This window comes from Conger conger, chromosome 2 (genome assembly GCF_963514075.1).
Source record: "Conger conger chromosome 2, fConCon1.1, whole genome shotgun sequence".
Classification (NCBI taxonomy): domain Eukaryota; kingdom Metazoa; phylum Chordata; class Actinopteri; order Anguilliformes; family Congridae; genus Conger; species Conger conger.
This window is the reverse complement of record NC_083761.1, coordinates 1,774-27,999: the sequence shown is the minus strand read 5'-3', so window position 1 is coordinate 27,999 and position 26,226 is coordinate 1,774. Positions and strand designations below refer to the sequence as shown.

General features: G+C 44.9%; 2 protein-coding genes across 5 annotated transcripts; both read left to right on the top strand.

The window, feature by feature from the left end:
• The first annotated feature begins 3,194 nt into the window (after positions 1 to 3,194).
• On the top strand, positions 3,195 to 11,686 carry LOC133121964 (REST corepressor 3-like). 3 transcript variants are annotated; one of them, XM_061231574.1, is made up of 13 exons: positions 3,195 to 3,408; positions 3,517 to 3,573; positions 4,191 to 4,268; positions 4,357 to 4,409; positions 4,643 to 4,804; positions 6,724 to 6,845; positions 6,937 to 7,015; positions 8,028 to 8,246; positions 8,981 to 9,058; positions 9,308 to 9,365; positions 9,626 to 9,893; positions 9,969 to 9,972; positions 10,395 to 11,686. In XM_061231574.1, exons 1-13 carry the CDS (start codon positions 3,285 to 3,287, stop codon positions 10,668 to 10,670), a joined length of 1,578 nt encoding a protein of 525 aa, XP_061087558.1. In that variant the 5' UTR covers positions 3,195 to 3,284; the 3' UTR covers positions 10,671 to 11,686. The 3 variants fall into 3 exon arrangements, with proteins under 3 accessions (XP_061087558.1, XP_061087556.1, XP_061087557.1); XM_061231572.1 differs by lacking the exon at positions 9,969 to 9,972 and having other exon boundaries at positions 9,626 to 9,870; XM_061231573.1 differs by lacking the exon at positions 9,969 to 9,972 and having other exon boundaries at positions 9,626 to 9,881; positions 10,349 to 11,686.
• Positions 11,687 to 11,809: 123 nt separating this feature from the next.
• Positions 11,810 to 25,948, top strand: traf5 (Tnf receptor-associated factor 5). 2 transcript variants are annotated; one of them, XM_061231571.1, is made up of 11 exons: positions 11,810 to 12,812; positions 14,134 to 14,367; positions 14,536 to 14,593; positions 14,851 to 14,952; positions 15,553 to 15,717; positions 18,643 to 18,720; positions 19,266 to 19,340; positions 20,539 to 20,631; positions 21,263 to 21,355; positions 22,272 to 22,443; positions 22,603 to 25,948. In XM_061231571.1, the coding sequence occupies exons 2-11, from the start codon at positions 14,153 to 14,155 to the stop codon at positions 23,181 to 23,183; spliced, it is 1,632 nt and encodes a 543-aa protein (XP_061087555.1). In that variant the 5' UTR covers positions 11,810 to 12,812; positions 14,134 to 14,152; the 3' UTR covers positions 23,184 to 25,948. The 2 variants fall into 2 exon arrangements, with proteins under 2 accessions (XP_061087555.1, XP_061087554.1); XM_061231570.1 differs by having other exon boundaries at positions 21,263 to 21,391.
• Positions 25,949 to 26,226: the final 278 nt, after the last annotated feature.

Sequence of the window (26,226 nt, the reverse complement as noted above, 5' to 3'; positions counted from 1 at the left end):
AGGGGTGAATAACAGGGATGGGTGAATAGTCCTAACAGGGGTGGGTGAGTAGTCATAACAGGGGTGGGTGAATAGTCCTAACAGGGGTGGGTGAGTAGTCATAACAGGGGTGGGTGAATAGTCATAACAGGGGTAAGTGAATAGTCATAACAGGAGTGGGTGAATAGGCATAACAGGGGTGAGTGAATAGTCATAACAGGAGTGGGTGAATAGTCATAGCAGGGGTGGGTGAATAGTCATAACAGGAGTGGGTGAATAGTCATAGCAGGGGTAAGTGAATAGTCATAACAGGAGTGGGTGAATAGTCATAACAGGGGTGGGTGAATAGTCATAACAGGGATGGGTGAGTAGTCATAACAGGGGTGAGTGAATAGTCATAACAGGAGTGGGTGAATAGTCATAGCAGGGGTGGGTGAATAGTCATAACAGGAGTGGGTGAATAGTCATAGCAGGGGTGGGTGACTAGTCATAACAGGGGTGGGTGAATAGTCATAACAGGGGTAAGTGAATAGTCATAACAGGAGTGGGTGAATAGTCATAACAGGGGTGGGTGAATAGTCATAACAGGGATGGGTGAGTAGTCATAACAGGGGTGAGTGAATAGTCATAACAGGGGTGGGTGAGTAGTCATAACAGGGGCGGCCTGTGGCCTAGTGGTTAAGGTAAATGACTGGGACACGCAAGGTCGGTGGTTCTAATCCCGGTGTAGCCACAATAAGATCCACACAGCCGTTGGGCCCTTGAGCAAGGCCCTTAACCCTGCATTGCTCCAGGAGAGAATTATCTCCTGCTTAGTCTAATAAACTGTACGTCGCTCTGGATAAGAGCATCTGCCAAATGCCAATAATGTAATGTAATGAATGAATAGTACTATCTTAAAAGGGCCAATGTGTCAGCAGGTTCTTATTCTAGCACAGCACTAAAACACAAATAATCAATCAAGCAAATCAAGGTCCGGATAGAAAGCCATCAGGAAGAGACTAGAACAGAAGATAGACAGCCTGTGCTGAGTGAATGATTAGTAGAGGTTATTAAGATTTTGCAGTGTGTTGATTGCTGAGCAGGTGGCTTCAGATAGTGCCTTGTCAGTGTCTTGGTGTTGAGGCTCCAACCACAGATTTGAAAGATCAGGAAGAAGAGCAGCCCTGAGATGATCCGGCCATGCCGGTGTGGATGTGGGGGCTACAGGACAGCAGGGTAAGGGAGGTTTCAGAAGCCCGAGGGCCCCATGTCTCACTGCTCTGTCTGTGAGCTGTACCGAATGAGTGCATGCTTTCGGAGAATGTATGTGTTTGGTGAGTGTATGTGTTAGGTGAGTGCATGTGTTAGGAGAGTGCATGTGTTAGGAGAGTGTATGCGTTAGGAGAGTGCATGTGTTAGGAGAGTGCACATATAGGGGCAGCCTGTGACTAAGTGGCTTAAACCCTGGTGGGGCCACAATAATATCTGTGCAGCTGTGGCCCTTCAGCAAGGCCCTTAACCCCATATTGCTCCAGGGGGGATGGCTCCGACTTAGTCTAACAAACTGTAAGTCGCTTTCGATAAAAGCATCAGCTAAATCTGTTATGTGATCTGATCAGGAGAGTGCAAAGACTGAGCATTGCAGACAGGAGTGGAGATTCCACACTGGGGAGAGAAAAGGGAGAATGGATACAACCTCTTAGTCATCAGAAAAGAGTAACGCAAACCTGCATGTGGTCACAAACACACACCAAAGGAACCTCCAGAAGAAGGAATATAAAAACTAGCTCAGTAAATACTCTGCTTAAGGAAGAATGCTGCATTGGTGGATTTTGTCTCCCTCTGCAGGCTTGCTTATGAACTGGACAGATAATAGAAAAATAACCATTTATCAGCATTTCCTTGGGCCATAATTTCTGTAATTCTACAGAAATAGATCAGCCCACATTATGAGTATTACAAGGGTTGAAAGTTATTTTTCCACCAATGTCTAAAGAATGTTGTCCTCAGTCACTCAAAGTTGCTCTGGCATTGAACTACAAATCCCATGCACCTCTTTGGTGGTGTAATGTAAAAATATATTTATAACAGGGCGAGACATGAAGGGTTAAAGGCGGTGGAACTCAGGAAAAGGGCAACAACCAATAACAATAACAAACAATAACAAACAATGACAATAATTTACTCGCGTAATGCACGTGTTTGAGCAGTACGTTTTTATTGGTTAATTCCGTTCCTCTCGTCTGTTTTGCACTTCCTATAATAGGCCTATGACATCATCGTAATGTAATCCCTGTAGTATTTTATATGTTTACGCTAGAGGGGGTTCGGCCACACGTCCTCGTAGAATTCCTACGGATAGTAGACCTGCTTTCTGTCATTTTAAACAATTATCCCAGACTTTAAAGTCTTTAAACAGCCTGAGACAGTCCATTACAGGGAGTTTGCCTGTAAAGTGACGTTTATTAATGATATCTTTATGAAATATACTTATTGCCGATCATGAGCTCATCGAGAAAAGGGAGATTATAAAGCCAAAGTATCCTGTTATATGTTCATATCATCAGGCTAACGCTCCTCGGTACTGACTACCGCAGTGAAAAGTGGAAGATTACGTATTTTATCCTGTTTTTTATTAACCCAGTTATTCAAACTCTTGTCATATTTATGAAAAACATAATCCCACTCCCTGCAAATTTTGCAATACAATTAAAATGTACCTGAAATAAATAAAAAAAAGTCCTATTCTACTTTCATTTTTGATTGGTGAGTTGTTGGCTATTTCCACCCTCTGCAGAGCTTTTCTCGTTGTTATAGCCTAAAGAAAATAAACATCCAAATACCATAATTGCAGATAGAAACGTTCGGAAGTAAAGCAAATTAAGTTATTAAAGACAACCTGTCCGTTCCATGAACCCCCAGAAACTGTCTAAGAACAACGAGAGCCTCAATAACAAAAAGTAAAACGTCCGTCTGCAGCTCCGATTCACAGCGCTGCGGCCGCAGCTCCACTCCACTGTTGACAAGTGACAATAACATCCGCTAGAAGAAATAGATCCCAATTTATCGTGTTTTTAAAATCAAACAGTCGGACTTAAAATATAAACGAATATGTGTCTCGATAAACGGAGTAAATTCAGGTCTAAAACAAAGAATACACCTAGTTAAGATCAAAATAATAAAAATAATAAACCAGTGGAGTGATATTTCACTACCATAGTACTACTACTGCGTAGACTGGGGAGTAGTTATCTCGACCGAAGTAGTGCGTTGCATGCCTTTTAATTTTTAATACATTTAAATTAAATAAATAATAATAAATAATGCCTGGAATGATGGAAAAGGGTTCGGAGTACCTTGGGAAAGGCCGATCGAACGGAACGAAAAGTCCTTCCAACGCCTCGAATGGTCATTTTTCTGACGAAAGCGGCAGCGACGACGAGCACGGTATAGCCTCGAACATCACTCTTTAAACACGGTCGATATATCGTCTATTGGGTATTGTAAACGTACAGTTTAAAAGGCCTAATGCTTGATTTTCAATTTTTTGTGTAGATGTGGGGATGCGAGTTGGGTCGGAATACCAAGCAACCATCCCAGAATTTGATCCCGGTATGGTATAATACAGACTGACGACCACCATAGCTACGATACCTGACATTATCAGTGGTAGCCTCGGAGTGGTATTAAAGCCCTTCGAATGAATATAACACGGTAGGAATGATCTGGCGTCTCAGATAATGTCAGAATCGTATGTTAAGACACATTTTATATTTTCACCACTACTTGCGACATTATTCAGTGAACATACATTTTGTAAAAGTACACATCACGAGCTAGGTAGTCTACTGTAGTTAGGCTATTTCTGCCGTTACATGTTTTCAAAGTAAGGCAGTCTAAATTGTACAACTATGTTTACGTAACGCTTGCAGATTTCCCGTGCATGTTTTCTTTCGTGTATAAAGTTATATTATTGCACGATCGGAGAACGAAAAGTCTTCGTGTGTCTCAGCCGGGCTCTGCGTGGATAGGAACAAGCTGTCCCGTGCTTTAACGCTGTCGATAGTTGGATCAGCAGCGTTACTTAAAAAAGAAAGAAAAAAAAAGCAGGGAACTGAATTGGCTGTATGCTCAAACTACCTGGTTGCATCAAACACATGACACAGGAGCTGTTATAGATATTCTTTACATGACACCGCTTTGCTGAGAGTTTTTATTATTTCTTGTAGGTTCCACAAAATACAGTGAGAAGGACAGCGGCGGCATGCTGGTGTGGTCCCCGCACCACGCGGTGGCGGAGAGTGAACGTGAGTCTGCGCTGCTTTTCTGTTCTACAGCTGTTTATATACGTTGTGTTACAGCCATAATTACACTAAAACTGTGATTCCCCCACAGTGGATGAATACATCGCCATTGCAAAAGAAAAGCACGGATACAATGTTGAACAGGTCTGTCTTGCGTTCATAAACAAATAAGTAACAATAAATATAGCCACCTAGTTTCCTGGGTTCACTTGGCTAAGAAAACACAGAAGGACCTTATTGATTAACATTTTTCTTATTGTTGATATGGACAATTGAAGAAGTGCAATTCAGCCGTACTGATACTGGTGGCTGTGGCACTTTGACAGGCCTGTGGTTTAGTACATGCTGTGAATGTGCTGAATCGCTGTTATCTGCAGGCATTGGGCATGCTCTTCTGGCACAAACACAATATAGAGAAGTCTCTGGCAGACCTGCCAAACTTCACTCCGTTCCCAGATGAGTGGACTGTGGAGGACAAGGTGCTGTTTGAGCAGGCTTTCAGCTTCCACGGGAAAAGCTTTCATAGAATTCAACAAATGGTAACTTCCCCTCCTGAAAAAACCCATCTGACCCTGAAATACAATATAGAACTCACACTGGTACCTACATACAGTGGGAGTAATAATTATTTGATCCCTTGCTGATTTTGTAGGTTTGCCCACTTACAAAGAATGGAACTGTGTAGAATTTTAATCATAGGTACATTTTAACATTGAGAGACAAAATAATCCACAATAACAACATCATATAAATTTAATAAATTTAATATCATATTTTCACATGAAATAAGTATTTGATCCATAGAACAATAGGACTTAATACTTGGTGGAGAAACCTTTGTTGGCAAGCACAGAGGTCAGACGTTTGTTGTAGTTTTTCACCAGGTTTGCAAAGATCTTGGGAGGGATTTTGGTCAACTCCTCTTTGCAGATCCTCTCCAAATCCTTAAGGTTCCAAGGCTATCGCTTGGCAACTCAAAGCTTCAGCTCCCTCCACAGATTTTTGATGGGATTTAGGTCTGGAGACTGGCTAGGTCACTCCACGACCTTAATATGTTTATTTTTGAGCCACTTCTTTGTTGCCTTGGCCGAATGTTTTGGGTCATTGTCATGTTGGAAGACCCATCCACAACCCATTTTCAGTGCTCTCACTGAGGAAAGGAGTTTCGTACATGGCCCCATTCATCCTCCCCTCGATACGGTGAAGTCGTCCTGTCCCCTTAGCTGAGAAACATCCCCAAAGCATAAGGTTTCCACCTCCATGCTTCACAGTGGGGATGGTGTTCTTGGGGTTGTACTCAGCATTTCTCTTCCTCCAAACACGGCGAGTCGAGTTGATGCCAATTAGCTCTATTTTGGTCTCATCTGACCACATCACCTTCTCCCAAGCCTCCTCTGGATCATCCAGGTGTTCTTTGGCAAACTTCAGACGGGCCTGTACATGTGCCTTCTTCAGCAGAGGAACCTTGTGCGCGCAGCAGGATTTTAATCTTTCACGGTGTAGTGTGTTACTGATGGTTCTCTTCGTGACTGTGGTCCCAACTGCCTTCAGGTCATTAACAAGCTCCTCGTGTAGTACTGGGCTGATCCCTGACCTTTCTCATGATCATTGATATCCCACGAGGCGAGATCCTGCGTGGAGCCCCAGACCGAGGGAGATTGGCAGTGACTGCTTGCTTATTTTCTTGTAGCCCATCCCAGCCTTGTGCAGGTCTACAATTTTGTCCCTGATGTCCTTAGACAGCTCCTTTGTCTTGGCCATGGTGGAAATGTTGGAATCTCATTGATTGTGTGGACAGGTGTCTTTTATACAGCTACATAACGATGTAACGAGTTGACACAGGTGTTTTGGGTAATGATTTGAGATTAGGAGTGCTTCTTAATGGAAAAACTGGTTTGTGGGAGCCAGAATTATTGTTGATTGGTAGGGGATAAAATACTTATTTCATGCAAAAATACGATAATAAATTTATAAAATTTATATGATGTGGTTATTGTGGATTATTTTGTGATATTCTTTCTCTCAATGTTAAAATGTACCTATGATTAAAATTCTACACAGTTCCATTCTTTGTAAGTGGGCAAACCTACAAAATCAGCAAGGGATCAAATCATTATTGCTCCCACTGTATATGCTGTGTTCACTGTGTTTATAAAAAAACTGCATGAAAACCTGTTTAATGTCAGTCCACATGCGAAGGTTCAAAAGAAACACATTTTCACAATTTTGCATTTATGTGAACAGCCATTTTATAGTTTAACAGGTAAACTGAAATTGTTTACTTAGGTATGCCAAATGTCAAATCAGTGGCTTTTAAAGGGGCCTTGATGAAAGTTTTGGGTGTTTGCACAAGTTCACTGTGGGATACGAGCTCTGTTGGAAATATAGAGTTTACTTTTCTTAGAGAGTCTAATTAGTGAAATGAAGTCATGGACTCTACCTGCTCTCCTCCTGGAAGCTTCCAGACAAATCCATCTCCAGTCTGGTAAAATACTACTACTCCTGGAAAAAGACACGTTCCAGGACAAGTCTGATGGATCGACAAGCAAGAAAGTTAGCAAGCCGAAATCAGGATGAAAGGTACCATTTTAACTGCTCTTGGTGTGATGGTCTTTTAGAGTTTCTAATCAGATAAAATGAAAATCTGACTTAAATGGTTTTAACCCAACAGTGATGAAGAAATGGAAGAAGCCAATCCCATTGAAGCAAATGACAGTGACTATGACCCAACCAAGGAGACCAAGAAGGAGGTACCCTTCTCTTCCCACTGCACAGTGCTATCCTGAGATTTATCCAACGAGCAGCAGCTCTAACCTGTATTTGTGTTTCTTAGGGGGGGGTTCTGCATGGTACTTGATTAAATACATTAGAGGTCTACTAGCCCAGCAGTTTTGCTGTCGTTTTTGTTGCACAATGGGCCTAATTTTAGCTCTGTACCGTCGGGTCAGATGGGTACAGCGCTTGTCTTGTGTAAATGCTGCCAATATAGAGGCAACAGTTACACCACCTCCTAGCAATGCGTGAAAACAACAGTGCAACGCTTCCAGTTTTTGTACCGCACAATTATTTTTCACTAACAAATTTAATACAGTTGTATTTGACAGTACAGGAGTGACAAACCTACTTAAAGTAGGTTTAACCAAAGGAAAATCGGCACAAGCTGGCTGGCTAGCCTGTTCTGATTGTAACAGACATTAAAATATAAATTATTCCTCTTTTTATGTACATGCTTTATGCAAAGAAAAAGAAAGAGGAAGTCATCTTCAGTTTGTTGCTGTTATGACTGTTTGCTAGATTATAACGGTACACTACAAAAGCCCAAAGCTTTGCTTTGTGCCATCACAAAGATCACCAGCTCCTTCATGAGCAGCTTTCCTGAATTATGCTCCGTTGTGCTGTCCAGCTAGTTTTATAAGTAATACAATTTTAGTAATTTCAGCGATTGGGCTTAAAATTGGGCTGGAGCTTGTCGGGCATGGGTGAGCTCGGTCCTCAAGTGCACCCTAATGGAGTTCTCTTGTACACATCAATTTATAATGCTAAATTTAACTGAACGGGAAAGTAATTTCATCTGCAACTTTCTGTTTTGCTTGCTGGAACTATAGTCTCCCATAATGCATGTTTTCTCCTTTTCACACTGCCTAAAAACACAGTGCGGTCTGGGAAACTGTGGCAATGAGGAAAAGAACAGAATGTATTGTGTTCCTGTTTCTAGCTCTAGACGTGTGGCTGGTTTGATGTTTTCTGTGTTTCCGGTTTCAGACTCATGCTGAAGTCCCGCCCCCTGCCCCGAAGATGGGCCTGGGCCGGAGGGAGCACCAGACCCTGCAGCACCGGCACCACTCCCAGAGGGCGAAGTGCCGCCCCCCCAAGGGCATGTTCCTCACGCAGGAGGACGTAGTGGCTGTGTCCTGTAGCGCTGGCGCCGCTAACACTGTGCTCCGGCAGCTGGACATGGAGCTGGTGTCGCTAAAGAGACAGGTACTGCCCTGTCTAACCCTTACCCTGGCCCTGACCCTAACCCTAACCCTAACCCTAACCCTAACTCTGACCCTAACCCTAACCCTGACCCTAACCCTAACCCTCACCCTGATTCTAACCCACACCTCTCCAGTGCTATCTCAGAGCCACACCCTAGCCCTGACCCAGGATAGTAGCGGGCAGTCATGGTGTTTATGAGCTTTGAAACATTGGACAGAACGGCCACTTCATAAAAATGTGCAATTATGACCAAATTCACCATTGGGACCTGGAGTTGCTGAATTGGCACATTCTTTGCATCAGTACTTGGCTTGCTTCAGCTCAGTGTGTAAAGGGCTCAGTGTGTCAAGGGCTCTGTGTGCTCTGTGTGTAAAGGGCTCTGTGTGCTCTGTGTGTAAAGGGCTCTGTGTGCTCTGTGTGTAAAGGGCTCTGTGTGCTCTGTGTGTAAAGGGCTCTGTGTGCTCTGTGTGTAAAGAGCTCTGTGTGCTCTGTGTGTAAAGGGCTCTGTGTGCTCTGTGTGTAAAGGGCTCTGTGTGCTCTGTGTGTAAAGGGCTCTGTGTGCTCTGTGTGTAAAGAGCTCTGTGTGCTCTGTGTGTAAAGGGCTCTGTGTGCTCTGTGTGTAAAGAGCTCTGTGTGCTCTGTGTGTAAAGGCCTCTGTGTGCTCTGTGTGTAAAGGGCTCTGTGTGCTCTGTGTGTAAAGGGCTCTGTGTGCTCTGTGCTCTTGGTTTACTCAGGTCCAGAATGCGAAGCAGCTGAACAGTGGGCTGAAGCACAGGATGGAGGCTGGGATCGATGACTTCCGGCTGCCTGAGGTAACGGGAAGAACTGTGGGAACTGTGGGACTGTGTAGCCTCTGCAGTCATGTGGCCATCACTCCAGTGTATTATCTGTAGAACCTGCTGTCGTGAGTTGTCTTAAAATTGTATAAAACACAGAAATATGAACATAATTCCACAAATAGAAGTTATCTGTATCCAGTTCAGACATACTATTTATATCTTGTACAGTTTTAACCTAAAAGTGTATTTTTAAATAAAGGCTTTCATATTTTTCTCTTGTAGTGTAACCAGAAAGTTAATGCCCGCTGGACCACAGATGAACAGCTTCTTGCGGTTCAAGGTAAATGTCGACCTCTAGACATTACATTACATTTATTTATCTGACACTTATCCAAAGCGACTAACAGTTGATTAGACTAAGCAGGGGCCAGTCCCCCCCTGGAGCAATGTGGGTCACAGTTTTGTGTATTTGCAGGTGAATGAGAGCATAAGGAGAAGGGCAGGCTGCATTGATTGTGCATCGCTCTGGATAAGAGCATCTGCTGAATGCCTGTAATATAACGCAACGCAAGGCTGAATGTTGCTCCCTGTGTTTCCTAGGGGTCCGGAAGTATGGGAGAGACTTCCAGGCCATTGCCGATGTTATCGGTAATAAGACCGTGGGGCAGGTAAAGAACTTCTTTGTGAACTACCGGCGGCGCTTTAACTTGGAGGAGGTGCTGCAGGAGTGGGAGGCGGAGCAGGGGACACTGCGCCCCCGTGCTGACAGCGCCCCCCCTGGGCTGGAGGGGAAGAGCAGCTCCGGCACCCCGTCGGGAAAGAGCACAGACGAGGAGGAGGAGGAGGTGCTGCATCCGTTTGGGTTGGGGTTCCAGTTCCGGTTCTGGTGGAGCAAGGCTAAACCCTTTATGTCTGACCTGGTTAAGATTAACACCCATAGAAGCCCAGTGTATTGTTCTGGAGCTGCGTGTAACGTGATTTAGTTATGGTTAAGGTTTAGTTATGGTTGAGGTTGGATGTTTGTTTGTAATTTCCTCACATTGAGGGTGATTACTCCATGAATAAATCTTCATAGTGTGAGGAAAGGTCATGCTGCTCTTGATACATATGATTATTTATTTTATTTTATTTTATTTCTGGGGGGGGTTAGGGTTAGGGTTCAGATGAACTCTGAACTCTTTCCAAATACATATTTGTTCTGTTCATGATGTATAATTAGATGCATTGTGTATGGCAGTGTGATTAGATTTGGTTTCCACTGCAAAAACAAAAAGTTTTAGTGTAGTAGTGTGTGTGTGTGTGTATTAGTGTGTATGTGTGTAGTAGTGTGTGTGTCAGTATGGTGACTCTCTCTCTCTCTTTCCTGCAGGCTCCAGTCAGCCCATCTCCAGGTCCTCAGACTCCAGCCCTGACCCAGCCCCCGCCCCTGCTGCGCCCTGCCCCCCCCGCCCCCCCTGCCACGCCCCCCCTGCTCAGGCACCCGCCCCCTCTGCAGCAACACCCCCGCACCTCCCTGACCCAGCCCCCGCCCCTCATCCGGCCCGCCCACCCACCACCCCCCCGCCTCAACCCCCGCCCTGCCCCAACACCTGGCCCACAGCCCCCCACCCTGATCCCGACCAGCCCCGAGCCCTCCCTGCACTGACACGCCCCATACAGGCCCAGAGCCCTCCCTGCACTGAGACACGCCCCCTACATGCCCTCCCTGCACTGAGACACGCCCCCTACATGCCCAGAGCCCTCCCTGCACTGAGACACGCCCCCTACATGCCCTCCCTGCACTGAGACACGCCCCCTACATGCCCTCCCTGCACTGAGACACGCCCCCTACATGCCCAGAGCCCTTCCTGCACTGAGACACGCCCCCTACATGCCCTCCCTGCACTGAGACATGCCCCCTACAGGCCCAGAGCCCTCCCTGCACTGAGACACGCCCCCTACATGCCCAGAGCCCTCCCTGCACTGAGACACGCTCCCTACATGCCCAGAGCCCTCCCTGCACTGAGACAAGCCCCCTACAGGCCCAGAGCCCTCCCTGCACTGAGACACGCCCCCTACATGCCCTCCCTGCACTGAGACACGCTCCCTACAGGATATCAACCTGCCGGCTAAAGGACTTTTTTTCTCTTTTTTTCCTGCTGATAAAACGTCAGATGTTCCAGAATGATCTATGCTGTTTGGGGATGGCTTCCCTGCCTGGGCTTTCTTTATATTAGGAAATGTCTTGATTATGGTGGAGTTCATATTATGTATATTTTGGCAAAGTACTTTTTTTCTATTTCTTTTCTATTTATTTTAGAATTTTTTTAATGTGTACCTGGCCCTGTAATGGATTTCTGTAGAATAGATGCTTGATAATGGAATGTAGATATCCTCTCACACTGTTAATGTAAGTATATGAAACCTATTGATGACAGCTGGCAGAGGAATGTACCAAAACAAACACAAACACTAGAGTTCTGTAGCCTCTGCAGTGGACAGCGTGTAGCCTCAGGGGTGTGCTCTGTATTTAAGGGCTCTGTCATGCTCTTTCTCCTTTAGCATTAGTTCTCTTCTGTATATAACTGGTTATTTATTTTTCTACTTGGTGCTATGACCTCTGGCTAATTTTGCCTGTGTGCAGAACTATGACCACCATAAAAGTGCTCTTAAGTACCTAAATGTTTGCATCTCCCCTTTGCTCTTTTGTATATGTGTGGGTGTGTGATTCATTGTCATTTATGATTAGGGGAAGGTGGGATTAGGTAACAGGTGCTGGCTCAGGGTGTAATGGGTTATTGCTTATCTGATTGTTTGAATATTTTGAAATGACAAAATGCTACAGTGCGGGTTTGTCCTGTCCATTTTTATTTTGTTCAGTCATTCATAGAAAATTTTTCAGTTCAGAGTAAGGGATTGTTGTGACTTACCAATTTCATAGGGTTTATATGGTTTGGACCTTTTATCTGATTTGGAACCTGACTGTGAGAAAGTGGTGAACATCTGTATAAGAACCAGAGATAATCGATGCTTTGGATGCCAGATATGATGACAGAATCTCAGTAATTATGACAAGAACTGAATAGGGTGGTGCTCTGACATTGCTTATGGGTATTTTAACAGACATAACTACAGTAAAATGTCATAACTACAGTAAAATGAGTATTTGTTTCCATGTAAACACTGAAAGGGGCATGGACTGGGCATCAATTCAATTAAATTCAATTTTGTTTGTATAGCGCTTTTTTCAAAGGGCCTTTGTCACATGGCAGCTTTACAGAGAAACCGGGCCCCAAGAGTACACCTAGGGCAACAGTGGCGAGGAAAAACTCCCTGGAACAGGAAGAAACCTTGAGCAGAACCTGACTCAGTAGGGGAACCCATCTGCCCATCTGACACATGTCACCGTTATGGCTGATCCAGGCTCGTGCCTAAATCATTTGAAGCAAGTCTTAAGACGACTGTATTAAAGTAGGCTTGGTTAATTATAATGACTTTAGGAGTTATGAAACAAATACATTTACCTAGACATTCTCCTAAATCTGACGTAAGTTCATTTTAACGTTGAGGTCTTAACCTCTCGTGTGCGCGGGGTCGTTTGGTCACATTTATATTTCGCTTCTGTGCGCGTGCTACTTCCTTTCATTTTGTACTCCTGGACGCGCGCCAAGTTCTGCTGACGGTTCTGCTGAAATGTGAGAATATTCGCTAGACGATATAGCCTGAGACATTTTCTGCGATCAATGGAAAATCTGCTGAAGAGGATATTCCTTTGAAACGAGGATACGTCACCTTTAAATAAAACAAGGTAGGAATGTCGAACTACATTGGTGAGCTTCACTTTGATGTCTGCATTTGTGCAATGACCGAAACGAAAGTAAAGTTGTTTGAGTTGAATCTGAATGTTCTGGAAAGAGGTCTTCTGAAGTGGCATAGACCGCTTTTGTTAAATAAAAATGTTAAATATGTGTTTGAACGTAACATGCGCAATTTAAGCGTCTGGCCGTATTTGTGGATAGGCTGCATTCATATGACGGGGATTTCCCACGATGTGCAGCCTGGGTGATGAAGGAGAAAGCGTAGTGTATACTATATCCTAAAAAATAAAAATCAGCGGGAGAGGGATACTAATACCAATGTATGTGTGCAGGTGTAAACTCACGCTTATTGACCCAGTGCTTTAGGTAGTAGATGGAGCACGTTTCAGGCACTTTTTAAATTCCGGATGCATTGATTAGGATTGCGTTTCTTTTGGTTTAATTGTCTTCCTGGTCTGGTAAAGGTTAATCATTAAATCTTAAACTGACGATTTCATCTTGCAATCAAGAATAAACCTGTAACTTAAACTGAAGTATACTGACATATTGTCGTCAATTAATCAGGTTAACGGTGCGCATCATATTATTAAAAACATAAACGTACGATGAAGTCCAGATCACCAAAATGTACACAGTGTAGCTGAAAAATACATTGACAATTCAACTGAAACCTACAGAAGAGGCAGATGGCTGGTTTCATTAAGACTGAAAGGGGATAAACTGAGGGTAAACCCCAGTAATGCAGTCCTGTTCAGACAGTGGTGAGAGAAAACGGTTCCGTAAAAGGAAACGTCAGAAAACAGACACCGTTTTTTAAAGTCTTTTTTAAGTATATCTCTCCTTGTATTTTTTTTTTAATGATGGTATGTAAAATCTGTATTTATTTACTTGTATGTAGATTAATTTCACTTTGCCAGGAATAATTTTATTAGCAACAGTAGGAAGATTTCTTTCAGGTGTAACAAAAGGTTGTAATTTATATTTCATGGAAAGACTTTGATTGGTTGTTTAGATTCTGAATTGGAATTTGACAGGCTGTTTTTTATATACAATGGGAGGTGTTGATTGCCTGAATGCTGGCAGATCCTTGCAGGGAGAATGACCCTGGTTGGACTGCAGCTGTTCCCATGTTAATTATTCGCTAATAAATGTCCAGAGGTGGGCTGCAGGTATAAAAACAATTCCTGATCCAAACAAATTCACTCTCTTCCGTTCCGTTCAGTTCCCAGTCCAAATTATGGGTGGCTCCAGTTCTGATTGGTGTTGCTGCAGCTTGTGAGTGTGTCCACTGGTCTGTCCGGTCCCTCCCAGGTCTGCTGCAGAGGACGGGATGGCCACGGAGGGGGAGGACGAGGGGCTGCCCCAGCAGCACTGGGGTGTGTTTGGGTCTGAGGATCTGGACTCCAGGCTGCTGTCCCACACGCTGCGCTTTGTGGAGACGCTGGAGGCCCAGTACCTGTGCCCCTGCTGCAGCGGGGTGGTCATCAACCCCCACCAGGCCAGCTGTGGCCACATCTTCTGCCTGCGCTGCATCAGAGCTCTGCTGTGAGTGTCCAATCAAAACCATGCTGTGGGTGCCCAATCAGAGCCCTGCTGTGGGTGCCCAATCAGAGCCCTGCTCTGGGTGCCCAATCAGAGCCAGGGTTGGGCTCAGGGGCTTAACCCTGCCCCTTTATTGGAGTGTAATTCCCTGTGGCTCTTCTTGCTCTACAGGGAAAACGGCTTGTCAGCAAAGTGTCCCAAAGACCATGCCTTCATTAAGTCTAATGAGGTGAGGTTTCATTTCTAAAAGATGTGCTACTGTGTGACTACTATATTAGGAATATGTGGAGTGCTATCTAGCAATCCAGCATTTTGTGGACACATTTCATTTTGGGGTGAACTGCCATAGGGGTTAGAATCAGTACATCCTGTAATGTGGAAGTGATTGAACTACTCCACAGATGCTAAGTAAAAGATTACCCAGAAAATATCATGACGTTGAGATCACACTATTATTACTAATATGTTCAATATTTGACCTTGCAGGTTTTTCAAGATAACTGCTGTAAAAGGGAAATACAGAATTTAGACATCTACTGTACCAACTATCCAGCCTGTGCATACACCTTTCCTCTGTGTCATCTGCAGGTGATCTCTGACCCTAACCCTGACTCTGACCCTAACCCTAACCCTGTATTCAATCTCATGCAATAAATAATTTCCCTCCAATTATGATGGCCAGATTAAAATGAAATATATTTTAATAAGTAATTTCAATAAGGGCGGCACGGATGGTGCAGTGAGTAGCACTGCCGCCTCACAGCAAAGAGGTCCTGGGTTCGAATCCCAGTCGGCCGGGGCCTCTCTGTGTGGAGTTTGCATGTTCTCCCTGTGTCTGCGTGGGTTTCCTCCGGGTACTCTGGTTTCCTCCCACAGTCCAAAGACATGCAGGTTGATTGGAGAGTCTAAATTGCCCATTGGTATGAGTGTGTGAGTGAATGGTGTGTGTGCCCTGTCCTGGATGCACACACCCACCCACACACACACACTCACACACACACTCACACACACACTCACACACACACACACACACACACACACACACACACACACACACACACACACACACACACACACACACACATGCAGTTGTCTGTAACAGAGTGTGTTGTTTGAGTAATTTCCTCTAGTTGAACTGTTCTCAGTGGTTTAAGCAGCAGGGCAATAAAGCTCAGATATGTTTCCCAGGAGCATCTGAAGACATGTCAGTTTGAGATCATTAAGTGCCCCAACCAGGACTGTCCTGAGACCCTGCCCTGCGCTGAGCTGGAGGATCATACCAAAAACCACTGCCTCCACCGCCTGGAGCCCTGCCCTCACTGCCACCAACAGCTCACACTCACCCACATGAAGGTACAACACCATTACACACTCACCCACATCAAGATACAACACCATTACACACTCACCCACATCAAGATACAACACCATTACACACTCACCCACATCAAGATACAACACCATTACACACTCACCCACATGAAGGTACAACACCATTACACACTCACCCACATCAAGGTACAACACCATTACACACTCACCCACATCAAGATACAACACAATTACACACTCACCCACATCAAGATACAACACCATTACACACTCACCCACATCAAGATACAACACCATTACACACTCACCCACATCAAGATACAACACAATTACACACTCACCCACATCAAGATACAACACCATTACACACTCACCCACATCAAGATACAACACCATTACACACTCACCCACATCAAGATACAACACAATTACACACTCACCCACATCAAGATACAACACCATTACACACTCACCCACATCAAGGTACAACACCATTACACACTCACCCACATCAAGGTAGAACACCATTACACACTCACCCACATCAAGATACAACACAATTACACACTCACCCACATCAAGATACAACACCATTACACACTCACCCACATCAAGGTACAACATCATTACACACTCACCCACATCAAGGTACAACACCATTACACACTCACCCACATCAAGGTACAACACCATTACACACTCACCCACATCAAGGTACAACATCATTACACACTCACCCACATCAAGGTACAACACCATTACACACTCACCCACATCAAGGTACAACACCATTACACACTCACCCACATCAAGGTACAACACCATTACACACTCACCCACATCAAGGTACAACACCATTACACACTCACCCACATCAAGGTACAACATCATTACACACTCACCCACATCAAGGTACAACACCATTACACACTCACCCACATCAAGGTACAACACCATTACACACTCACCCACATCAAGATACAACACCATTACACACTCACCCACATCAAGGTACAACATCATTACACACTCACCCACATCAAGGTACAACACCATTACACACTCACCCACATCAAGGTACAACACCATTACACACTCACCCACATCAAGGTACAACACCATTACACACTCACCCACATCAAGATACAACACCATTACACACTCACCCACATCAAGGTACAACATCATTACACACTCACCCACATCAAGGTACAACACCATTACACACTCACCCACATCAAGGTACAACACCATTACACACTCACCCACATCAAGGTACAACACCATTACACAGTCACCCACATCAAGGTACAACATCATTACACACTCACCCACATCAAGGTACAACACCATTACACACTCACCCACATCAAGGTACAACACCATTACACACTCACCCACATCAAGGTACAACACCATTACACACTCACCCACATCAAGGTACAACACCATTACACACTCACCCACATCAAGGTACAACACCATTACACACTCACCCACATCAAGGTACAACACCATTACACACTCACCCACATGAAGGTACAACATCATTACACACTCACCCACATCAAGGTATAACACCATTACACACTCACCCACATCAAGGTACAGCACCATTACACACTCACCCACATCAAGGTACAACACCATTACACACTCACCCACATCAAGGTACAACACCATTACACACTCACCCACATCAAGGTACAACACCATTACACACTCACCCACATCAAGGTACAACACCATTACACACTCACCCACATCAAGGTACAACACCATTACACACTCACCCACATCAAGGTACAACACCATTACACACTCATTCACATCAAGGTACAACACCATTACACACTCACCCACATCAAGGTACAACACCATTACACACTCACCCACATCAAGATACAACACAATTACACACTCACCCACATCAAGATACAACACCATTATACACTCACCCACATCAAGATACAACACAATTACACACTCACCCACATCAAGATACAACACAATTACACACTCACCCACATCAAGGTACAACACCATTACACACTCACCCACATCAAGATACAAGACCATTACACCCTCACCCACATCAAGATACAACACCATTACACACTCACCCATATCAAGATACAACACAATTACACACTCACCCACATCAAGATACAACACTGTTACACACTCACCCACATCAAGATACAACATTTACACTCTCACCCACATCAAGATACAACACCATTACACACTCACCCATATCAAGGTACAACACCATTACACACTAACCCACATCAAGATACAACACCATTACACACTCACCCACATCAAGGTACAACACCATTACACACTCACCCACATCAAGGTACAACACCATTATACAGTCACCCACATCAAGATACAACACCATTACACACTCACCCACATCAAGATACAACACCATTACACACTCACCCACATCAAGGTAATTATGATCACCAGCACTAGCCAGTACAGCACATAAACACAAGTTCCTTTCCTGGTTATTGTAGAAGGCAGCTCTTGTAATTTCTTTTGATGTAAAATGTTATTTTGTTAATTTTGTTTCATATTTTCTCCCATATATTTTCTCCCATATTTTTCGTCCTTTTCCTCACTGAATAAAACAGAACGATGTATCACTCATTATAGGACCGTGAGAACGATGTATCACTCATTATAGGACCATGAGAACGATGTATCACTCATTATAGGACCGTGAGAACGATGTATCACTCATTATAGGACCGTGAGAACGATGTATCACTCATTATAGGACCATGAGAACGATGTATCACTCATTATAGGACCGTGAGAACGATGTATCACTCATTATAGGACCGTGAGAACGATGTATCACTCATTATAGGACCATGAGAACGATGTATCACTCATTATAGGACCATGAGAACGATGTGTCACTCATTATAGGACCATGAGAACACTGTCTGTCCCGAGGTGAAGGTCCCCTGCCCCAACAAGTGCACCCAGATGATGCAGAGACACATGGTAATGTAGAGCATCTCCCACTCTCCTCACAAATAACAACTTTATTTTATATACTGCCTACATCTGTTTGCACTGCCTGTTATACAACTTCAGTAACTTGTTTAAGGTACTGAACACACCTATCCATCTATTGATGTGAAGAGACGATCACCTGAGACAACCCACCAGTTGTGTTATACCAGTTAGCTCAACCATTTAGTTATTATAATGTACACAGATGCCAAAGTGGTAAAACATATTGCTTGGTTGATTACATATTTTAAGGATGAATGATGCTGTTAACCTGATTCCAGCTAAGTGCACAGAGCACAAGAGTTGCTTCGGTTCTCTCTGCTGTAGCCTTTACATCTGCTGTGTGCAAGTCTGTGAAAAGCGGTCAATTACAATGTCACATGGCTTAGTGTGTCATTATTGTCACCCAGTGAGATTAGTAAGAGATCATATGAGACCTTAAGAATGTCCTCTACCAGCTACAAAACTGATGTGTGTCTCTGTCTCTGTGTCTCTCCCCCCTGTCTTTCTGTTCATTGCATGTGAACCTACAGCTGAAGGAACATTTTAGTCAGTGTCCTGAGTTGGAGACGGACTGTGTGTATAAGAAATATGGATGTTCGGTCAGGGTATGTCCTCATCATACATCCTGCACTGTCAACTCCACTCTACCAACTGCACTCTAACCACTCCTCTCTACCAACTGCACTCTAACAACTCCTCTCTAGCAACTGCACTCTAACCACTCCTCTCTACCAACTGCACTCTAACCACTCCTCTCTACCAACTGCACTCTAACAACTCCTCTCTAACAACTGCACTCTAACAACTCCTCTCTACCAACTGCACTCTAACCACTCCTCTCTAACAACTGCACTCTAACCACTCCTCTCTACCAACTGCACTCTAACAACTCCTCTCTAACAACTGCACTCTAACAACTCCTCTCTACCAACTGCACTCTAACCACTCGTCTCTACCAGCTGCACTCTAACCACTCCTCTCTAACAACTGCACTCTAACCACTCCTCTCTACCAACTGCACTCTAACCACTCGTCTCTACCAACTGCACTCTAACCACTCCTCTCTACCAACTGCACTCTAACAACTCCTCTCTACCAACTGCACTCTAACCACTCCTCTCTAACAACTGCACTCTAACAACTCCTCTCTACCAACTGCACTCTAACAACTCCTCTCTACCAACTGCACTCTAACCACTCCTCTCTACCAACTGCACTCTAACCACTCCTCTCTACCAACTGCACTCTAACAACTCCTCTCTAACAACTGCACTCTAACCACTCCTCTCTAACAACTGCACTCTAACCACTCCTCTCTACCAACTGCACTCTAACCACTCGTCTCTACCAACTGCACTCTAACCACTCCTCTCTACCAACTGCACTCTAACAACTCCTCTCTACCAACTGCACTCTAACCACTCCTCTCTACCAACTGCACTCTAACCACTCGTCTCTACCAACTGCACTCTAACCACTCCTCTCTAACAACTGCACTCTAACCACTCCTCTCTACCAACTGCACTCTAACAACTCCTCTCTAACAACTGCACTCTAACAACTCCTCTCTACCAACTGCACTCTAATGACTCCTCTCTACCAACTGCACTCTAATGACTCCTCTCTACCAACTGCACTCTGTTGACTGCACTTTTCCAGTACCAGCTCCACAGATTAAATAATGTATTGAGAGGTGTTGTGGTGAGTGGGTCCCGTGTGATGGCAGACTGGGTTTCAGCAGACCTGTCGGGATTGTTCCAGGTGAGGATCTTTCTGAGACATGTCCCCTTTTCCATTGAGCAGGAAAAGAGGGCGAAGGTTCTGGTCCATGAGGATGCTGCCCTGAATGAACATCTGCTCCTGGTGTTGGAGAACAACACCAAGCTGGAAAAACAGGTATGATACCAAACCCCCCTCATTTAGGGGGCATTCTGGCAAAAATAAGTGACTCTCCCAGTATAGAAACAACTCTCTGATTGGCAACCCTGCAGAGTCATCTCAAATAGACTATTTCAAGCTTATAGTTTATCACAGGGCTGTGTCTCTGTCTCCATAGTCGCAGGGCTGTGTCTCTGTCTCCATAGTGACAGGGCTGTGTCTCTGTCTCCATAGTCACAGGGCTGTGTCTCTGTCTCCATAGTCACAGGGTTGTGTCTCTGTCTCCATAGTTACAGGGCTGTGTCTCTGTCTCCATAGTTACAGGGCTGTGTCTCTGTCTCCATAGCCACAGGGCTGTGTCTCTGTCTCCATAGTCACAGGGCTGTGTCTCTGTCTCCATAGTCACAGGGCTGTGTCTCTGTCTCCATAGTCACAAGGCTGTGTCTCTGTCTCCATAGTCACAGGACTGTGTATCTGTCTCCATAGTGACAGGGCTGTGTCTCTGTCTCCGTAGTCACAAGGCTGTGTCTCTGTCTCCATAGTGACACGACTGTGTCTCTGTCTCCATAATAACAGGGCTATGTCTCTGTCTCCATAGTCACAGGGCTGTGTCTCTGTCTCCATAGTCACAGGGCTGTTCTCTCCACAGATCCACAGCCTCCAGCAGGGCATGTCAGTGGGGCAAGAGCAGCTGCAGGACCAGAGGAGTGCTGTGAGCAGTCTAGAGCGTGCGGTGCAGCAGGTGACTAAGGATGACCTGGCGCTTTCTTCTGTGCAGGTGTGTCTCCTCTGGGTGTGCTTCTACATGAAAACATTCTGCTCTTGGTTTAATGCTCCCCAAGCACCACACAGAGACTGTTTTAACCAGGAAGACCTACTTTATTGTGTGTTGTCCAGTTAATAAACTTTCTCTGGGAGAACATCCTGTAGCCAGTGTTAACCCTAACGCTAACCCTAACCCGAACCCTAACCCTACCCTAACCCGAAGCCTAACCCTACCCTTCCCTAACCTAACCCAAACCCAAACCCTAACCCTAACCCTAACCCTAACCCTTTTTACAGTGGGGTTTGGCCACATAAAGAGCTGAGTCCTATTGTCTGCCACTCCACCCTCCTTTACTCCACTCCCCCACTCCTCCCTCCTTTACTCCACTCCTCAACTCTACCCTCTTTTACTCCACTCCTCCACTCTACCCTCTTTTACTCCACTCCTCCACTCTACCCTCCTTTACTCCACTCCTCCACTCCACCCTCCTTTACTCCACTCCCCCACTACCACTCCCCCACTCCACCCTCCTTTACTCCACTCCCCCACTCTACCCTCCTTTACTCCACTCCTCCACTCCACCCTCCTTTACTTCACTCCTCCACTCCTCCCTCCTTTATTGCTGAGGTCATAGGCATTGTGGGTATTGTAGTCTGGTGTGCGTTGCAGAGATAATTCAAGGAGCAGGGCATTGTGAGTATTGTAGTCTGGTGTGCATTGCAGAGGTCATTGGAGGTGCAGGGCATTGTGGGTACTGTAGTTTGGTGTGCATTCCAGAGGTCATTGGAGGAGCAGCGGCTGTTGCAGGTGCAGGGCATTGTGGGTATTGTAGTTTGGTGTCTATTGCCGAGGTCATGGCATTGTGGGTATTGTAGTCTGGTGTGCATTTCAGAGGTCATTGGAGGACCAGCGGGGCCGGGTCTCCAACATTCAGCTCCAGCTAAAGCAGCTTTCATTGGCCTTTGGCCAGGACTCCACCCACACTGAGCTGGCTCAGCTGCGGGGCTCACTGGGCACGCTCAGTCAGCAGGTGTCTGTCATCGAGGGCCTGAAGGAGCAGCTTGGTGAGTGACCCCGCCCACTATTCATTAATGCTGATATGTGCTTCATTTATACACTTCAGCCAAGGTGTTCCATGGGAATAATTATCTGTCCTGTTCCCCTCCTGATTGGCTGATCCCTGTCCTGTTTCCCTCCTGATTGGCTGATCCTCTCCTGCTCAGGTGTACTGGAGGACAGGTACCTGCAGCACTCACGGCTGCTGGACATCCATGTGGACCAGCTGCAGCGCAACGAGGAGCGCTTCCAGGAGCTGGAGTCCACATCCTACACCGGGAAGCTCATCTGGAAGATCCGCGACTACCAGAAGAGGAAGGAAGCGGCCAGCAGGGGCCACGCCCCCGTGATGCTGAGCTCTGCGTTCTACACGGGCCGCAGCGGGTACAAGCTGAGCGCGCGGGCGTATCTGAGCGGGGACGGGGCGGGCCGGGGTACACACCTGTCCCTGTACGTGGTGCTGATGCGAGGCGACTTCGACTCCCTGCTTCCCTGGCCTTTCCGCCAGACCATCAGCCTCTCCCTGCTGGACCAGAGCCCTGCCCGAAACCACGTCAGTGAGTCCTTCCTACCCGACCCGGCGAGCAGCAGCTTCGCCCGCCCCGTCTCTGACACGAACGTGGCCTCCGGCTTCCCCCGCTTTGTTTCCCATGGCAACCTGGAGGCCCCCAAGAACGCCGCCTACGTGAAGGATGACACTCTCTTCATTAAGATCAGAGTGGACACCTCCAGCCTGGAAGACCTGTAGTACAGGCTCAGAAACCTGGGGCTGCATGTTTGACACCATGGAGGGGCACTGCCTTTGTATCCCTGAGAAAGGAATCACCTTGACCTGCTAGAGTAAATGTATATGTATGAATGGACTGCATGTATTAAATGGTTAAATTTCTGAATGCAAATGTCTTCCGTTAAGCAAGTAGCATCGCTGCATTTATGATGTCTTCAACACCAGTGGCAGTAACATGATGGTGACAGTGAGCGGGCAGAAATTTATTCTGGTTCTGGTTAGAATCTTTCATATGCCTTCATTTTAATTCATATATTACATTTTTACTTAAGACTTGCAAACAGGCATTGTCTTCTCTCAAAAATTAGTGTGATTGGCTCATTCTATGTAGTACAAAATATTCAACAAATTTCAACAGTATTTAATTGGTGTCATTCTCAGAATAATAATTTGTAATCATTTATAATTTGTTATTTAGCTAATGCTTTTAATGAAAGTGAAGTGCAGTTGATTAAGTGCTTACTGAGTGTATATGAAATTAATGAAACCTTTAAAAAATAACTACTGAAACAAAACAGTATGAGACAGTCACCAGGAACTGAAGATATTAAGAGAGCAGGTGGACCACACTGCCTGGCCAGAATTGGTACAGATTTAGCCTGGAGTTGCTGGCTGGGATTTGGCATGTTCATCTTTCTGCACTTTAGGCTGGTGTGTATGCGTCAGGTGTCGTCTCTGAGCATGATTGAGAATAATCTTTATCCAAATGGTTCTTGAAATTGAATTCATGGAAACTAAATGTTCCCTTGAAAAATCAGTAGACATTTTTCAATTATGTGGGTGGTGCTTGGATTTGCGTTTTCTGAAGATACAGTGCATCCGGAAAGTATTCACAGCGCTTCAGTTTTCCCACATTTTGTTATGTTACAGCCTTCTTCCAAAATGGAATAAATTCATTTTTTCCCTCAAAATTCTACACACAACACCCCATAATGACAAAGAAGTTTTTTGAAATTTTGGCAAATTTATTAAAAATAAAAAACAAAGAAATCACATGTACATAAGTATTCACAGCCTTTGCTCAATATGTTGTTGATGCACCTTTGGCAGCAATTACAGCCTCAAGTCTTTTTGAATATGATGCCACAAGCGTGGCACACCTATCTTTGGGCAGTTTCGCCCATTCCTCTTTGCAGCACCTCTCAAGCTCCATCAGGTTAGATGGGGAGCGTCGGTGCACAGCCATTTTCAGATCTCTCCAGAGATGTTCAATCGGATTCAAGTCTGGGCTCTGGCTGGGCCACTCAAGGACATTCACAGAGTTGTCCTGAAGCCACTCCTTTGATATCTTGGCTGTGTGCTTAGCGTCATTGTCCTGCTGAAAGATGAACCATCGCCCCAGTCTGAGGTCAAGAGCGCTCTGGAGCAGGTTTTCATCCAGCATTCATCTTTCCCTCAATCCTGACTAGTCTCCCAGTTCCTGCTGCCACCACCATGCTTCACTGTAGGGATAGTATTGGCCAGGTGATGAGCAGTGCCTGGTTTCCTCCAAACATGATGCCTGGCATTCATGCCAAAGAGTTCAATCTTTGTCTCATCAGACCAGGGAATTTTGTTTCTCATGGTCTGAGAGTCCTTCAGGTGCCTTTTGGCAAACTCCAGGTGGGCTGCCATGTGCCTTTTACTAAGGAGTGGCTTCCATCTGGCCACTCTACCATACAGGCCTGATTGGTGGATTGCTGCAGAGATGGTTGTCCTTCTGGAAGGTTCTCCTCTCTCCACAGAGGAACGCTGGAGCTCTGATAGAGTGACCATTGGGTTCTTGGTCACCTCCCTGACTAAGGCCCTTCTCCCCCAATTGCTCAGTTTAGACGGGCGGCCAGCTCTAGGAAGAGTCCTGGTGGTTCCGAACTTCTTCCATTTACGGATGATGGAGGCCACTGTGCTCATTGGGACCTTCAAAGCAGCAGAAGTTTTTCTCTACCCTTCCCCAGATTTGTGCCTCGAGGCAGTCCTGTCCCGGAGGTCTACAGACAATTCCTTTGACTTCATGCTTGGTTTGTGCTCCGACATGCACTGTCAACTGTGGGACCTTATATAGACAGGTGTGTGCCTTTCCAAATCATGTCCAGTCAACTGAATTTACCACAGGTGGACTCCAATTAAGCTGTAGAAACATCTCAAGGTTGATCAGTGGAAACAGGATGAACCTGAGCTAAATTTTGAGCTTCATGGCAAAGGCTGTGAATACTTATGTACATGTGATTTCTTAGTTTCTTATTTTTAATAAATTTGGAAAAAAAAAAAAAAAAAAATTATTTCATTCACCCTAACCCTAACCCTAACCCTAACCCACTACACACAGTACATACAAAGCTAATTAATTACCTACTGAATTAAAGGTAATTCTTTTAATTCTTGAGTAAACACACTGATGCCTAACCCAGTTTCACTCCTTTGGCTTCAGAGGATTATCTGGTTATTCCTGGTTACTGCAGACTGTGTTTGTTTACTGCAAATATGTCTGAAAAGCCTGTACCAATTTTGATGCATTTCACAAATTGCTGATTGAATTCCTGAAGCAGGAAACCTTTTTTAGTTAATAGTTTTGTCTGCTTACCCAATAATAATTTCAGTAAAACAGGTCAATATAATGTGTCAGTCATTTTATGATTGAATTTTATGATGAACATATTATTTCTTTTAAAATGTAAACTTAAAATAGTATTTTTGTAATTCCATTGGAATACATTGTGTGGTAATAAAGTATTTGCGTTTCTCTTTTATTTGGTGTCTTCATTGGCTCATTTAGGATCCTCAGGTTTTTCAGGTGACTTTTAAAAAGCAACAATTAATGATTTGTTTTATTTCTGCTTTATTTAGTTTAGGTAGGGTTAGAGTTAAAGTCCCGCTGAGATGGTTTTATCTTTTAGGGAAGATGCAAGGAAGATGCAAGCAGAGATTGCAACATAAAATTCAGTACAATGCAAAAGCTCTTCAAAATCTATTACCTGTGTGCAAATCCTGTTGAACCTGAGCAATTGTGATTTGATCAGGCCCTTGA